General features: G+C 39.2%; 1 protein-coding gene across 2 annotated transcripts in view; it reads left to right on the plus strand.

Moving 5' to 3' along the window:
• Positions 1-1,599: 1,599 nt before the first annotated feature.
• LOC127356577 (brain-enriched guanylate kinase-associated protein) overlaps positions 1,600-18,585 on the plus strand; it is a 61,708-nt gene continuing 44,722 nt past the window's right edge. Inside the window, exon 1 of one of the 2 annotated variants that reach the window (XM_051388454.1) lies at positions 1,600-1,659. In XM_051388454.1, the coding sequence (XP_051244414.1) occupies positions 1,621-1,659 (39 nt within the window). In that variant the 5' untranslated portion in view covers positions 1,600-1,620. Of the gene's footprint in view, positions 1,660-17,694; positions 17,963-18,585 lie in introns of those variants that run through there. The other variant, XM_051388435.1, reaches the window with a different exon arrangement.

The following is an 18,585-nucleotide window of genomic DNA, read 5'->3' on the forward strand; positions in this document are numbered from 1 at the left end:
TGTTCGAACAATACATGTCTAAGTAATAACAGGCCTGACAAAACAGGAGTCCAAGTGAAATTAACTTAAAAGCAAGTCTAAAAGCTTTAGGATGCACAACACGTTACAGCCACGTTTGGTGCAGTGGAGGGAGGAATAACGTCCTGATTCCAAGAAGAAAAACATGAATCCTGTCCGCCTGAGCTTGGGCTTTCTTGGTCAGTATGTTGCCCTCCAGCTCCATGACAGCCTTCTTGAGTACTTCAAAGGTGTGCTAGAGTTCAGGAAGGATATTCAGATTCAAAGCATTGTGGGATGGAATGTATACTTAATGTAGGGAGGCCTGTGGAGTTTTCACTGATTTAAGTCAACGCAGTGGACTGCCCTTGATCTTGAAATCCAAAACAAAACCATCACATTGCTGAAATTGTATATTAGTTTGTTATTTCTTACTACTATTACCACAAATGAACTAATTAAAAAATGAAAAAACGAATTAAAGAATAGACAAAGTTCTTTTTTGAGTTTGAGTTTGAAAGCAGTTGGTGATTCCAAGATGAATTTTTCTTTTAAATAACAATTTAAACCCAAGTAAAAATGTACTTAAAATTAATTTACAATTGGAAACTTTATTTGTCATAAATGTCCAATTGTATACTTGCATGTAGCAAACTTTACACTGTACACTTACTAAAAAAATCTGCCATTTTTGTAAGTTTACCAATAGTTAAAGCCAAAGTACCTGCTTGTTCCCACAAAACGTTCTATGAAAATCTTCAGAATTTATGGATTCCTAATAAAAAGTAACCATAAAATGTTTTAGGAAATGTTAGACAAATGTCTACTTTTGCAGAATGACAACATCAAAGTCAGTTTGATGGCATTTTCATTTCATTCCGCTGTTATATATAGAGCAAGTCCAAATAGAGTTTGATCACTGATCACACTGACAGGATAATTCTCTTCTTCAGAGTTTTCGTCTCTTTTCTTGTCACTGTTTATTGTTTCATGGGAATATTTTCTTTCCAAAATGGCATTTATCCTCTTTACGTGGAATTAGTCCTTTGGGGAAAAAAAAGAAATATCTCACAGATGACTCATATTATTGATAGCGACTCATACTGGGTTTTATGTTCATATCAGAGTCATTCTGGCAGTGAAAAAGTCATCGTTTTCCAAATGGTAGATGTCTCATTTTGGAAGGCCTTCAATTTTGCAAACCCAAATGTTCTGCTCATTTTCCCCTTATTATAGCAGATATGCCTGCATGGCCCCCATTGGTTATGAAGGAATAGATTCAACTCTCACGTGTACATCCATCAGATGCACAATGAGCTTGTTGGTTTTTATTTCTGACTCTGTAATCATGTTTTCCTCACAGCGAGCGGTGCATATCTCCGGCGGTGCGTCCCACTGAGTGGCCTTTGAATGTTTTTTCAGCACTGGCACAGTAACACAGAAGTATCTCAGACACTGTTGTATTTTTAACAAATTTAATACATGGAACACACATGGCATTGTTTGTAACTTGAATCTAAATTTGATTAAGAATCAAGGAAACAAAGCTTTTAGCAATAGTAGTGAATATTTTAATTATATAATTTCTAAATCCTTTACAGGGTTACTTGAACCAGTCTCAGCATGAAAACAAGAAAACAATCCATCAGAGCAGTCACACAGGTAGGATTCTTCTTGCAAACACCCATCACTGCCATTGCCATGCAATTCTGCATTCATATAATATGATTATATACTACTCTTTATAATTCATGTGATTGTCTTTATATGAACCACAATTGAAGATGAAGTAGATGAGATAGAGAGCTCAGTGCCAAAGTAGAAAATGATAATGATCTCTACTGAGAGTGTCATTTCCTTTGTCGTGTCGACGTGTTGTGACCAGAATAAAAAGACTGGTTTGATTGACATCCATCCTAATTATAATCCCTGTAAAGTTGAAACCGTTTCATTCTGTTGCTTAGACACAGACGGCTTTATGTGTCAAGAACGTCTTGTCAGCTCCAATAACCGTGTACAGTCGGAGAGATAACTGTGCAGGTTTTAAAAGGTGTGAAAGGATAAGGTGTCAAATTGAAAGCTTTTGGGACAGCTGCATCACAATCCTTAGCCTGATATATACAGTGCAGGTGTGACTGTGATAATTAAAGTTGGCTCATAGTAAAGAAGAAGAAGAAGAAGAAAAATCGCACTTTGGCAAGTCAGTCTACAAAATGTTGATAAAGCAGAGTCTCACCTCTGGGTAATTGCTACAGTGTGATGACCTGTTATGTAGTGTTTTCTTGTGGGTGAGAGGATTTGCTCATTATAGCTTGCTCCGCCCCCCCTTAGGACAGAAATGCCACCCAACTAACTGACACCCAAATTAGACCAGAAACTGTCCGGACTCTTGCTTTCCGAAAGAACAAATTCAGCTGTCAACACACAGTGAATGTGCTTTCTGCTTTTCTTCATCCTGTTCTGTTCACACAATTAGAGGCTGATTGTACAGTATGACGATGTGGGTGTGCAAGAGAAAAGAACAGAAAAAGCAATAAGATATGTAATTAGGTATAAGCCTCAGGAAGATGAGACATCTGATTAGTGTGTCGTCTTCTTGGTCATGAAGGAAAAAATACAGCATGATTCGTAAGAGTGGCCACAAGTAATTTTGTACTGAGCATTACATTTCACAGGGATGGCCAAGAAATGAGTCAAATTAGATGACAGATTATCAGTGAGAGCTAAACCCTGTCAAAGCTTGTAAATTTTCCTCGCCATAAGGCTTGTTTGATGTCAGCCATCGGTGAAAGTGTCTGCAGCTATGAGAAAGGCCACACTCCAAGCCTAAAAAGAGTCAAAGCAGGTTCATACTTGCTGGTAAGATAACACATCGCAAATACATTCCAGAACATAACCGTGTTAAAAGTAAGTGATGCAAAGGAAAGATTGCTTAGAAACGTGTATTAAAGTACATCCACAAGCAGCTCCTCATACGCTTTCAGCTCCACTGCTTCTGGTGTATTTGTGTGACTGAGTGTCACTTACGGACAGGACATCACCGCTTTGCAGCTCTAGCTCTGTACCTCATGAGAGTGGTAATCCAGGGGGAGTGATGTGAAATGAAAGTCTTCATCCTTCATGGATGTTCCCCCTGTTTCAGTGCTGTGATGTGGTACATCATACCCTATTTTTATTTCACAGGCTTCAGCGTCTAGTGGGGCTCTTCAGGTTTACCTACTTGGATCTGTGAGTTGGAAATTTGCACATGCATCCTCAGAGAAACAGGCTGTTCATTCTGCTTGTTTTAAAACGCTGTGCCTATACAACTACTCACTAAATACTAAAGATTGATCTTCTGTCATCAGTAACAGCAGAAGAGAGGAATAGATGATGGTGTGAGAGGACTGTCTTGTTGACTTTCCTCAGCACCAAAGACACTGCTGCATCCAGTGAGAGTGTAAAGAAATACCAGCAATTGTGGTTCTACACTGCAGAGAAGCATGGTATAGTTTGGGGGCAACAACACACCTACTCGCAGTATCAGAGATTTCTTTCCCGAAGCATTATGCCTCTCTATCAGTTAGGCAGCTAGGACTGTAATAAAGTTGGCAACTGAGACGACTGACATCTGACTGCCACATCCTGGCTGTCTGCATAGGACCAATTGCCTGTCCAAACATTCCCTGATCCATAAAAGTCTCAATATGTGTAATTGTGGTGTGCCCAATGCCACTTTCAGTAAAAGGTTAGAGTTCTTGTTGGTGTCTTTGATTTCATCAAAGTGGAAGGGGAAATTGATGCTCTGCAGGAAATCCCACCAACGTTGAGTGTTATACAGTTCATACCAGGTTCTGCTTGCTTGTCTGGAAGTTGTCTGCCAAGTCAAAGAAGATAGTTTAACATCTAAATCAGATATTTCTCTTGGCAGGCCAGTCAGTGGCAGCAGTCAACAACTTACGGTATCTGTGTTCAGTGTGTCCCTGTTGACACTCAGACACTTAGTATCAGCAGGGGATTTGCACTACTGCCATGAGCTGTGTCATGGCTCTGGTCCCAGTCTTTGTCTGTTGCAACTGGCCCTCCAGATGCCCTCCAGGATAACAGTGAGGAGGATTTTCTGGTTCCCAAACTCTGGACAGACCATGTCCATCTATTCAAAGCTGAAGAAAAAGCTGCCATATATTTCTTGCGTCTGTATCCTCTACCTGACCTCCTGCTGTTGAAAAGGCAGCAGGGCAGGAAGGATGGTCGTCCCCCTCTGGCATCCAGCTGGACATGACTGCAGCCCCAGCTGGGTGAACGTGCCCACCCTCCTATCAATGCTTTCCTAGCTCAGCCATTAAAGATCCAGATCGGTTTGTGTGTGGTGTTGCCCACCTTTTAATCCTCTGATGTTGAACTGTATGTCTTAAATGTTGTCAGTTTCACAACAGGAGGTGCAGTTATCAGGGTTCATCTATCAAGGCTTGTTAGAGGGCAAAGCGAGTGAATGTTGAAGCTTTACTTTCAAATAAATTGCTTCACCTTCTATTAAATATCAAGTTATCACAAGCTGGAGGGAGTTCTAGAGGTCAGTGCAGGGCTTATCTATTGTACAAGAGACAGGTTATTAATGAAAATTCAGTCATCAGTTCGAACGATTCGTTGAGTTATCATTTAGATTTTTGTTTCTGTTTTTTTAATTTTTGGGTTGTGCTGATGTAATTTCAACCAGTCCGTCAGTCAGTCCTGTTCCACACTGAAATATCTCATTAACTATTGAATGTGTTGCCACAAAATTGCTACAAACATCATGTTCCCTTCAGAAATAAACATAATTGGCGATTCCCTGACTTTTCCTTTAGCGCCATCATCAGGTCAAGATTTGTTCAACACTTTGGTTTTTGACATGCAACACTAACGCCATTCCCATCAGCCTCAGCTGTACTTTGAGTTGCTTGCTAATTAGCAAATGTTAAACATATAAACAAAACTAAGATACAGTAACATGGTAAATATTATATCCATTAAACATCAGCATGCCTCACAGAGCTGCTAACGTACCTGTAAACTCTTGTTTTAAATGGATTGTGTTGACAGCTCCCATTGGGTGCAGCAGGCTCATCCTGATTAGCTGGACATGTGCATGCAAATTTTCAGTGTTACAGTAAGTAGCCTACAGTAAATTCTCACAATGAGTCCCACTGAGGTGAAATAACTTACTGATTCTGATATACTATAGTATATACTATTTAGTATAACACATTTATAAGATGTCCACGTTTACATACACATATAAATCAAGAAGTTGAGGTTCAGACTGTTCCAGATATTTCTCATTCCCATGCAGTATGTGAGGGAAAAGAGTACAGCTGATGGTCCTCAATTTTAAAGGACTGACTCAGCATAACCTAAAGCTGTAATATACATTTACACTGCAGCGGATAATCCAGCAGTGCTTTGCTTGTTTTAAAGAGGTGCAAACATCCACGATTTACAGACAAGAAGCCATGAAAATTGAAGCTGCTCCCCTAAATTAGTCTTGTGTTTGCAATGGCTTTTTTATAGTAGCTGTCAAAATATGACATGTCATTTCCATAAAATGGCCATCAAGATAATTACACAGATGTCCGCCCGTGAATGTTTCCATTTGCTCTACATCATGTTGCACTCCCCAGTGTTTAATGAGTGTTGACGAGTGTCTATTTATTTAATAGGTATGATGTTTTCAGTTGTGGAAGGAAGTGATTTTATTAATGTACAACCATGAATTTCTTTTATTTTTTTATCAGGTTTGTTTATTTATATGCAAAAGTAGTAAAAAACTAAATATATTATAGGATGAACGGAGAAAATTTGAAGAAATATTCCTTTCAGGATCAAAGAGCCATTTCTACACTTTTTTTCATAATAACAGACACTCATAATCACAAGTTCACAAGCAATGGCATTTCTTCCAATTACAATGCACTTCATGGTCTCTGTGACAAAGGCTATGATTTGAGCCCACCAATTATTCAAGCTTAGTCATTTAGAATTTTTAATTACACTTTGGAAGCAATGTAAACGCACCCTAGACCCTTTATGGTAACGATTATACTGAAATTCAGAAATTGCAGGTTAAAAAAACCTGAACTTACCTTCATTGTTGTTAATATATCTGATTTATAGGATGATACAATATATAAAAATAGTATATAATTTGCTAAAATAGATATTTAAAAAATATTTAATGTAAGTGTCAACCATTCAGAAAAACAGAACTGACAATTACTGTTTTACATATCAAATCAGACACACTTTAAGGATAACACACACTACTAATGCGCTGTTCATTCAGCTCAAATGAAGAAGACTGAAACCTTTCCTGTCTAAATATTCTTTTCCACGTTTTCTCCTCATCATTCTCCTTCCAGAAATATTCTCATAATCTGCACAATTACAATGTATGGGCTTTACCTGAGATTTATTAGTGTATGCACAGAAGATACAGTATATATCTCTTTAGTCAGAAACAGATAATTGGTCCCTCTGTGGCTGCACACCAGTCGTCATACTATATATGCACAGAGAGGCTCTGCTGTAGCCATGGTAACAGAGAGTTGCATTGATATCCCAATTTTATTTGAGCAAACATAAATCAATAAAGCCATACAACTTCTGGAACCCTCTGTCTCTCTCTATATATCTACACCATACTCATTCTGTCCGTCTGTTTTCTTATTTCTCTCTTTATATATGTAAAGGTTCTTTGAAAAACTTGTAGTTGGTCAGGGGCCCAGCAAAAAATGTATAATAGATTTGAGGTTAAATTTGGATATTAATGATTTGACTTGATCTATGCAGTGGAGCTGAAGGTCACTGCAGAGAAAAATCCTCTGAAGCCAAAACAAGATGAGGAAAGAGACTCAGTTACCGTTCACTCCAGCACTGAGGTAATTAAAGTTACTGTGCTTCATTTATTTATTTTTTATTTTTTTTCAGACAAACTACAAAATAAGAATACCAATGTGCTTCTTTTTGGTAATAAAGCCATGCAAATGACTGCCAGGTTGCCCTGTGCAATTAAAGAACAATCTAATATTTGGGGAATATTCTGGAGACGCATCCCAGTTCTTCCTACCATTGTTGTTTTTGTTAGTGAATTATGAATTGAATGAACTGTGAAGCCCCTGCTGCCAAGTCGCTTACCAGGTCCTGGGACTCTTGGGGATATTTGAGCTGCAAAGAAGCAGAGCCATTAGGAACATCTTTAAAAAGTCACTGAAAAGGCTTCCGTTTGCATCTGAGTAAAGAGGGGTGATGCATGGTGTAATGCAGACCCAAGTCAGCCTCAGGTGGCTCGCCCAGGTGAGGGCGTCTGATGCTAAGACCCAAAGCACCTGATGACACTGGGTTCATTGCAGACAATGTGTCCAGGTGTATTAATCTGAGATAACCACACAAAACAACACTGTCAACTCAGGTGTTTATTAATTTGCTGGTCCTCTGGAGAAACAAGCTACAGTTTGATCCACTGCCATGGTGAGATCATTTTAAATCAATTACAACCTGACTGGATACACAGAGGCATCACTAACCTCTGATGTCTTATTTACTCAGGTGATGTCTTATTACTACTTCAAAATGCCATCATTGTCACTTTGTATTTTTTAATATGAAACAACGACATTTGTGTTAGATTTAACCATGATATACCAATGAAGTAATGTATTCAACATACCCGGCATAAATTACTTATTATTAGTGTAATATTATGCATATTATTCTAAAACAGTAACAGAAGTGTGTTCTGTCTTTTTCTTATTGTCAACAAATACCATAACAGTCCAACAATGTGCTTGCTCATCTCCTAATATTTTCCAACTTCCCCAGCCAGTGTGTAGCACTCAGCCCCAGGCCTATTTGTTCCTACTGAAGATGTAATTCTCAAGTCTCAATTATAGCGTTTAATAAAAAATAGGCTCAGTAATTTCCTAAAACTGTACTTTTTAGAAAACAAATAATTTTCAGCTGCAGATTTAAACACATTTGGTGCACTAATGAGTATTATAACAGCAAGGTGTTTGTGGAATTGACTCTAAACTCCAGTGCTCGTATTGATTGTCCTGAAGGAACATGTTCAACAGTGTGGCTCATTGACGGGTTTTTTAATAGTTTTTGGACAACAATGGAGCTCTAAGGCACAGAAGTATAAACTATATCAGTACAGAATATTGCCATCATTTTCCTTAAATAGCAGTGTGACCCACTTTATGCAAATCATGTACCAGTTATTACAAGCTAGAAATTCAGGGTTCCAACATTGCCATTAAGTGCTGCTAGCAGCTACTTTATATACTGTTAATAGTGTAGTTAAATCTATAACAGTGCATCTTTTGTAAACTGATCACATCTTTACGTAAAATCTGAATCCGCAAAGTAAATATCTCTGTAAGATAAACAGGGTCGGGAAGTAACGTAACTTGATTATTTTCCATTACTTTTGGATTACCTCAACGCCAAATATGCAAAAGATAAGAGGAATACAATATAATTAAGAAGTATTTATATTATACTCTATAAGACAAAAGAACAACGTAACAATGGAAACCAAGATTTTTAGCATCATCGATTTGTCCTCTGCAGTGGATTTTTAAAGAAAAACAGATAGATTTTAAAATTGTAATCCTGCCAATAATCCTCATGTTTATTAATAAATGTAACTGTAATCTGATTATGTTTTTTTTTTCTGTAACTGTAATGGACTTTTATTTGCATAGGGCCAATTCATAAGTTATCTCGGGACACTTTTCAAATTGAGCAGGTCTAGACCATACTCCTTCATAATATTACTTACAGAGACCCAACATTTCCCATCATAAGTAACTCAGTTACATTTAATCCGTTACTCCCGAACCCTGCAGATACATGTGATGGAGTAAAAAGAACAACATTAACCACCTTCAAAACTGAACTCAAGCACAGTCGTTGAGTAAATTACTTTGTACCACTGGTTGAATGTCATGTTAAATTTTTTTATTAGAATGTGAAAGTCAGAAGGTTACTTTTTATTCTCATTTATTCTATCTTTGTTTGAATTATAAACTGCTGTTGTGTAACACTGCAAATCAAATAACTTACTGGGGATATTGTAAGAAGTTACAGGGAAACTTATTAGATTTATTAGATTTCTTTCGAACCTGTATTATATTATATTGCACATAATATATTGTAATATACTTTTGTGAGCTCAAATGACAGTTGATGACTTGAGCTCAAAACAGATCAATGAAAATATGTGTATCTTTTATTGAGGTGTTCTAAAATAAAAACACAGTGAGGAGATGTTCAGTTTCACTTCAGTTGCAGCTTTACTGCAACTGATCCTTTTTGCCTCTTCTTTGGTGCCGTTAATGACTATAAAACAAAGTCCCCTGGAGAAGATTATTGTAATTAAATAGTTAATTAGTCATAAATATCTTCTAATATTTCCTTCCCCCTAGTGTGTATTTCACAGTTGTGCCAGAAGATACCAGATGCCCTTCAGCCTCATTTACAAAACAGATGTTAGCATCATTTCTGAATCCAACTGTCATTTTAAACTGTGAGATTAAAGGATATATTGTATAAAAAAGTTAATCTCAGGTTTTTTAAACATCTAAGAGTGTTAACATTGGACACCTGTTTATGTTTACTCTCTTCAGTATAATTAGAATTTCAGAAGAAAGTATTAAACATGATATAGAGTAAGTAGCATGCAGTAATTTATACAGATATGCCGTATCTCCTGACAGATTGTTGCTGTTGGCTGATGTTGTATAAAGGAGACATTATTTTTTGTAAACCAAAACCTTTCCTTGAATTATTTTGCCAGATATTTTTTATGAATAAGGCCCGGGTGCACTTGATAGTTTGTGCAGACTGATGAAAACATCCTTAATCTCCCATATGAATTCAGTCTGAAAGCTGTTGCTGTGCAAAAACAAACAATCTGTCTCCTTTAGATTCTCGTCACAGCGCCATCATTTCCATCTCTGCCATTCTTATTTATCTCATGTGAATATTCACTGCATGCGATTTCCTTATTGATATTCATGAATCCTGTTCAGATACATAAATTACCCATTACCAGCTGTACAAGACAGCACTAAATACTGACAGCTCTTTCCTTTTTCACATTTAGATGAATGGTTGCAGTACATAGTGGTACATCACATGTTTTCTTCAGTTTGAGGCTTGCTTTCCTCTGCACTTACCAGAAAAATACATGTGTATTCTTTCCCCTTCTGAGTGAAAAACATAAAACAAAATTAAAAAACAGTGAGTTTTGCTAAATTACATTGAATGTACCGTATACTCACACATACTGCAAACCCCTAATATTAGCAACATAATGTAGAAAGAGGAGTGGGAGAAGATTTATAAGAGAGAGAAAGAAAGAAGTGCTGGAGCCTCCCATACCTTTTGCATAACATTTATCCTCCTACAGTAAATTTTAACAAATTAACATGTTTAAGCACACATACGCCTCCACACCAGAAGTGTTGCATTTTACACATTTGTGTACATTTGTGCAATATCACTGCACTGCAGATAAATCATACAGATACTGTATGTGTTTTAGTCATTTGGCCATTCTTTCATCTCCGGGCAGCATGTGTTTGGTCACCCATGCACAGTCACATATTCCTAGAGGACTTTAGTATAGCTCAGGAGCCTGCCTAGCCACTAAGAATATAAAAACTATATAAATACAAGTGATTGATTAATAAAAGGAGGGTCATACATGTAAAATATGCACCTACAATAAGAGAATAAAATAGACAATACACATGTAATGAGATCCTAAAAGTTATGAGAAAAACAGATACAACCAATTCTTTCAGAAACAAACAAATATCACATCGGTTTCTGTGGACACAAATATAAATTGTTCAGTGGAGCATCTGGGCATCCATAACCAGTCACTTTTTAACCTTCAAACTGAAGTATGGTTTCTTTCTAAATCTTTTCTAATAAATAGGGAGCCAAACCTGTCCAAAAGAAAAAAAAACAACCTGGACTGTGCCTTTTTAAAAACAGCAGTACATCAACATGAGCGCCAAGATATATTCTCCAACTCTGTCAAACTGAAGCATGAGTGTATCATCAAACAATAGTTTTGCACCCATCTGACTGTGTCAAATGGTGGTACACAGTTGAATGAGCAGAGAGCAGTTCACTATGATATACACTAGCTGAAGAAAATTGATGTAATAATTCTGTTCTTACTGTGTGTGACCACTGGAGGATGCTGTTGCATACATAAACGATGGATGTGTAATTGCACTTACAAATGAAGTCAGCACTCTCCATGTGCTCATAGGAGTACGTGAGTGCATGCAAGTGTGTGCAAAAGTTTGAATGTTTCAATTATGTTAATCTGACCTGTAACCTCGTATCCAAAGCTTTCAGTGTACAGCGGGGCCATTTGTTTCAATTTGCTGCTACTTACTGTTGTTTTTTCCATTTAAATGAAAAAGATGCGCCACCACAGGGCTCCCCTTGCCATGGAAATGAAAAATATTGCTTGTCATAGCTGTCAGACTCCATATCCTTGGTCAGACAGTGCAGCTGACATTTCCTATAGGTGTCTGTTTTATTGCTTTGGCATTTGGAGGCAAAGCTATACAGATCTCTCTGGCACATAGTGGGACTGAAAAAAAAGATGGATTCGGATCACAATCACTGTTTCCATGACAACATCAATGTTGACACCAGAGGGGGGGAAACGGGGGTCTGCCATTTGTTTGAGTGCTCATTAATAAGAAGAGAAAAAAACAGCATGTGTGTACTGAATGGAAGTGGCTAAAATTACATTAAAGTTGAATGAGTGAGTGTTGCTACACTCACAGTTAGCATTGTTTTTTCAGCAAATTGGGGGGAAATTTTCTCATGCAGGGTTGAGCAGACTTGCAAGTATTAATGCACACAGACTTAAGTGTGTTTGCCAAGTGAATGCTCACAGTGGGTCCTAATGCAGATTACTGGCCCGTGTATAGATAAAAACCACAGCAAATAGCCATCTCTTAGCTGAAATATAAAATGTCTTTGCATTAGAAGCAAACAGTTCCCAGGGATAGAAAAACATTTTCTGACCAAACATACGTACAGAACAGCATGCCCTTTTAATGTTTAACAAAAGAATTTACTGTTTTTGTCATTAGGTTTGGTTTCTGGTATTGTAATCAACGAGGCTAAAATTCACAGCAAATACATAAGTGTTTCTCAAATTGTGAAACTAAAGTGTTAGCCAGATGCCAATGCATGTCTCTGAAGAGTTCATCAGGCAGAGGCTTAAAGGGATGAAATGAGGCATCTGATCTTTTTGTTTCAGTTGCCGAGGCTTTGGGGAATCAGGACGTACTCAGAGGATATGATGAGTCAGCAAAGATCTTATTAACACCAACAGTGTGTATTATTCAAAGAGCTGGGGGGATGTGTGTGTTTCTGCATCTGATTAAATTATTATTATTCTGTTGAATTTGATTTAAGTTTTGATAACTGAAGTTTCTCTTCAGCAAAGGATGTGGACCTAGAAGGATCCTGGAGATCTCGAGAAATATTCATGGTGTGGCCAGAGGGTGGCGTGGAGACTTTAAGGGGTGGTGGAAATATATGTCCTGCTCATAACAGAGTAATAGAAATCCACCAAAATGAAGCCATGTTTACTTGTTAACCTGAGACAGATTTTCCTGCTAGAAACAGAGTGGGGAGGTTTTACCAAACGATGATTTTCAGATTCATGCGATTATTGGATGCCAAAAGCCTGTAAACTATTGTGTAGTTCACAACATTAAACAAAGTATAGTAACAACATTGAGAGACTTCAGCCCTGCTAGCGGATCTGTAAGGCTGTCTACTATGAGCTAAAGCATGCTGATGTTTTGCAAGTAATGTTTGCTGTGTTCACCACCTTAGTTTAGCCCCTTAGCATGCTAACATTTGCTGATTACTAAGCACACAGTACATATGGGGGTGTGAGGCTGTTATTGGTTTCTGACCAAATATCTGCAAAACTAAAATATTGGGAAAACGGAATTCTGACCTGCTGTTCATAGTAGAGGAAAAGTCAGATGATCACCAAAGTTAGTAGGATTCATCCTCTCAAGAACATGTCTGCCAAATTCCACAAAAGGTCCATCCAATGGTTGTTGATATATCAGTGGAACAAAAGACAATGTGCATATGCATAATAATACATTTATAATGTGGATTGTTTTCCTCCTGAATAACTCCCCGTAAAAAATAATCAATCAATTAGCATCACCTGGTCTATAACTTAACCTTCTCTCTTAACTTTTCATTTGTGTCACTGCCTTTAGCTACATCCCACTCCAGGAGTTATAGTCTCTGTAAGGTGTAAAGATTAGTGGGGACAAGATGGATCACAGAGGAGCTGCTCTGCATATTGGTGACGGACGACTACCTCTTGGCTTATAAGAGAAGTGTAATTAAGGCTGCTACGAGTAGAATTTTTAATCAGATTACTTAAAGACAAGTAGAAACTCTCCAAGGTGGTGTTAACAACATCACAGTCACAGGAACAGATTTGGACTTGTATCTATTTAGGAACTTAACTTTAACTTAACACACTCCTGGCTGCCCGGTTAGCGCAGTCGGTAGAGCTGATAACCCATATACAGAGTTGCTGCAGCGGCCCGGGTTTGAATCCGACCTGCGGCCCTTTCCTGCGTGTCATCTCCTCTCTCTCCACCCACCTTTCCTGTCTCTGTAAAAATTAAGCCAAGAAAAGGCCAAAAAAATAACTTTAAAAACTTAACACCCTCCAAGGTTTAGAGGTGAAGGAGTGTGTATCAGCCAAACCAGTGCATCAACAGGGAGGACAACTGGGGCAGGATGTGGAAAGATGAGATCTGGAGCACACAATTATAGTAAGAGATTTTAATAAGCTGCAGCAACTATTGTTATACGTTATAAAGTGTATCTTCATCAGAGACATACTGGAAGAGCAATGAACAGACCAGACAGACCCACTCAATCTGTTGCCTTTTGACCTGACCCTATAAAAGCACAATGTGACCACATGTAGGCTTTTGGCAGTGGGACATCGATAGCATCCTAAGCAGTGCTCCAGTCTTGCGTAACCACAGAGCTTCTAATTGCATTGTTGGAGCAAAGGTGAAACCATGCCTCTATTAATAGACCCTTAATGGAAAGATCAGCATTAAAATCTATTAAATACATGCTAAAGGTTGAAAAAAGGAGCTATTGTTAAGTTCAATCTTCAAAACAAGTAAAGGTATTACAGTTACAATTTGATGTAGTTACATCTATATCAGAGACTCAGATGATTAACTGAAATGTTAGGTGCTGCACTTTATTAAAAGCTCTTTACTATTTTATGCCTGTTATCCAGAATCCAATCTTCAAGGTTTACTTTGGTCTTCCCAGAGCTCTGTCTCTCTATCATTTACTTTGTGTGCCTCCTCCTTCAAACACTCCTTTTTACATTTTATTAAAGAGGGTACCGCTGTTGAGAGTGGTGTTTTTTTCTATGGTTCCGCCATCTGCCATGTAGAGTAGCTTCACACTGTTCGCTCGCAGTAAGGCAGTCCTCTTCCTGTTTTGGTTGAGTACCCTCCTTTGTGTAGTAATCAGTCCTGCACAGTTTGAGGGAAATTGTACCCAGGACGCATGAAACGAAAGGCACACAAGACATGGCAAGCAGAACAAAGAATAAACCCATGTTCTTACTGATGTTTTTCTTTTAGTACAGCCATGATGCTAAGCAATAAAGATGTATTTGAGAATGACATGGTGAGCTAAATCTTGCAAGTTATGGCATTATAGCCACGTGTCAGTCCAAAAAAATCAAATCCTTCCCCTAGAGAACAGCTAAAACATCAGAGTGAATATTAGAGTGATAATAAAATGAACATTCAGTCTGAAAATTAGTTTATAGCCGAACAAAATTTCAGTTTCAATTATTCCAACAACAACTAAATGCAATTAACTAAGTTCAATTCTGTAATACCTTCACTAATTTTGAAGAATGTAAATCAGATGAGTGATAATTTAACAATGCAATTAGTTTCAGTTAGTTGTTCTGTGGTTACGTAAGACTGGAGCACTACTTGGGGTACTATTGATGTTGCACTGCCAACATGTGGTCTCATTGTGAGAGTCAGTTAAAGTCAGAAAAGCCACATAGTTTTAGTTTAGTTTTCTTCTCTCCTCAGTATGTCCTGTAAATTATTAGTTTGTCAATCGTCATACAAGATGTATTCGGTTGCGCTTTTAGGCTCAGCACAGGATACGTCAAATTATGTTGTTATGCTACCTTTTTAAAATGTGTTTCACAAAATAAATATAGATTTTAGAGATTACCCGTGGTTGTTATAACTGACTCTCAGACTAGGCAGTTGTGGAAGATGTCACAGAGTGATATGTTCATAGGAAAAAATTGTAGTACTTTGATGTACTACCAACCTGTATTATCCTTTCAGCTGGAGAGCTGATGCCTCTGATAGGAGCTGCATCTTTAAAGACCAGGTGTCTGGACAAGGTAACATCTGCTGGGGAGGCTCCTTTTCATCTGAGCAAGAGGCACCAGATGCTGCCTCTGCACCAAACAATCTCCATAGAGATGTTCTGTCTTAAGATGAAATAGATTGTAGGAGTGACGAATTAATGATATCAAGTGTGTCTTGAGGGACAAGTTAAAGTTAATGAACGTTATCTTGTAAGTTCATCATAGCAAACACAACAACAAACCACTAAAAATACCATGTGCGACAAATTGATCTGTGGCCACTTTGCTGCCCACTAAGCAGATTTCACGTGGTAGTTGTGGTCAATATCTCTGACCTAGATATCCAGCTGGTTTCCAACACCATCATTGTCAATACACTAATTCATTACTGCTGATGCCCACAGACAAAGCACTGGCGATGCAGCTGTTGATCTATTATTCTATTTTAAAAAGAAAAAAATAGAATGAACATTGTCAGCCTATGAATGGTAATGAAAGTAGGTTGGTTGACATCCAAATGACTAGCTGACTCTAACCCCTTTGGGATCTCATTGTATACTGAGCTGAGCCAGTGAAAGTGTGTCACACTGCAACAGCTTGGGTGCACTGCTGGTGGCCTGGACAACTAGGGCAGACAATTGAAATTGGGCAAAGCCAGAGGACAGAAAGCCATTGGAAATCTGTTCTACTGAGCCTGACATGGTTCACTTGTGTGTGTCCATTTCAGATGATGGTCTCAGACTCGAGTCTGTACAGAAAGGATCACAAAAGACTGTTCGAACTAGGAGAAAGAAGGCGATTGATATGGCTACTCTGCGGCGCCAGCCAAGGTCCAGAACAGCCTCAACTCGGCAGGATCGCGGCTCCTGCTCTTCCACCGCCTCTTGCCCTGTCTTCTCGGGACCATATAGTGACCATGAAGAAGACCCACTGCTACGCCGCCAATCCTCTCCTTTACTCAAAGGCTCCCTTTCCAGTCTGTACAACTCCAGTTTCAGTCCAAGCTCCAAAGGTTCCCTTTCTAGTCTCCAGGGGTCTGTTCCCTGCCTCAAAGGATCATTGCCAAGTCTCCCAGGATCTCTGCCCAGCCTCCAGCGCTCTTTATCCAACCTGAAGGGAACAATCTCTCGGTTGAAGCGGCGGTCACTGGGCAGCCTGGAAAACTCAAGCCCAAGCCCAAGCCCAAGCCCAAGCGCCAGCCCCAGCCCCAGCGAGAGGAGTACAAGTCCCAGCCTACGGAGCGCCAATGACAGCTCCAGTGACGATGATGGCAGTTGGGACACTAATAGCTGGAGCTCAGGGGCCACCTGCCTGCTACGGACTCCAGTTAAGCAAGATAGCAATGAGGCATCAGGGGAATCAGGTGGAAATTCTTGCACCACTCACCAGGCATCTGCTACTGCCATTGCGGAGCCTGAGGTAATTTACCAAAATCTTATCTTCTCACGTCCTGCTGCTAAAACTGAAAGTAAAGGAGGTTGTGCTCCTGAGTGGACTCCCACAACACTAAGGAAAGACGTGGGAACCCAAAGTGTGTCCTTGCCAAGCCTGTGCAAGAATGCCACTACAGTCTCATCTCACCAGCTGGAAGAGAAGACCGAGGACAAGCGCAAGTTCTCACAGTTCCTGAATGAGGTCACTTTCAGGGTGTTGAAATCTAATGGTGGTCCTCCTCAACAACAGCCCACCCTTCGACATAGCCACCCATCTCCTCCACCACCGCTACCATCAACCCTGTCTCATCCATCTTTAACAGCCACACTACATTCAACACCAACAATCCTGCCACCACCACCATCTACAGCAGCAACAAATTTATGGTACAGCCCAACCAGCTCAAACCTCCAGACCATCAAGGAGTATGATTCAAAGGACATTACCAGTTCCATCCAGCAGTGGAGCAAGACATTACCTAGTTGCAAGATCTTGGAGCCTGGGGATGTGTTGAGGAACGTTAAAGGTGAAAGTCAGCCATACCCTGAGCATGACCTGGAGCCGTGTACAAAGATTCAGGCCCAGCCTTCCACTGGGAGACTTTATCTAGAGACAGACATTGACAGAGTAAGGCGACTTGATGAACTGGTAGCTAATGGCACCCTGGGGAAAGAGAGAAACGGAAAAGGGCTGGAGAAGGGTATGGAGAGAGAGAAGGAAAGGGAAAACAGGATTCAATGGGAGAGAAATGGAGGCTTGGGTATGGAGAAAGGGAAGGAGAAGAGAAAAGAGAGCCCCTGGGAGAGAGACAGAGGAATAGAGAAAGGAAAGGAAAAGGATAAAAGCAGAGAAATGCCTTGCTGGGAAAAAGACAGAAGGATGGAAAGAGGGAGGGAGAAGGAGACGAAAGTGCTACTTACGAGTTATGAGCCCCCTCTTCCACAATCAACTTCCAGTGGACGGAGTAACCCTTGCCCCGTCTTCAGCTGGCCAGAGGGATTTCCCAGAATGTCCTATAGGTCTACCTCACTACCCAGACCTGTAAATATCACTGTGAGTACCACTATATTTAAAGAGTTGGTTCACCTATATTACAAAATTCATATTGCCTCACTTACCTCTAGTGGTAGGGGTTTGGTTGTATTAACTTATACTTTGAGATATCTATTTCTGAGATGTCAGTTGACACTCTAATCCGCCTGGAGTTACATGGAATTTCACTTGAGGTGCTCACAGCAATAGAAAACTACATTTAAAACGTTTGACAGCAATATTTACTTCCAAAAACAGCATCCTGGTTGCATTGTCTACTCCACCGAACACATCCCTGTCACCAGACAAGAATCTTGATATTGACAATCCTGATAAAAACTGCATTACATTCAGTGACAATGTGTTTCTTTTGTCCTACAATATCTCCATATGGTAAATAGGGTATATGGTGTGAATATATAAGGTTGGGGAAGGATTGTAGTTCCAACAGTATGGCCAACTAGATCCTTTGGTTACATTTGAGGAAAGATCATGGTAATAGTTTGTTCAAATGAACATCAATTTCAGGTATGTGAGAAGGATGAGCTCCAGTTTCTTGGATGAAAGTTGCGGTATATCCACCAGCCTGGCCTCTGCACTTTTACTTTCTGCCTAGCTACATAAAATGCATAATACTCCCTGCA

Source organism: Dicentrarchus labrax, unplaced genomic scaffold, assembly GCF_905237075.1.
Source record: "Dicentrarchus labrax unplaced genomic scaffold, dlabrax2021, whole genome shotgun sequence".
NCBI classification, from domain to species: domain Eukaryota; kingdom Metazoa; phylum Chordata; class Actinopteri; family Moronidae; genus Dicentrarchus; species Dicentrarchus labrax.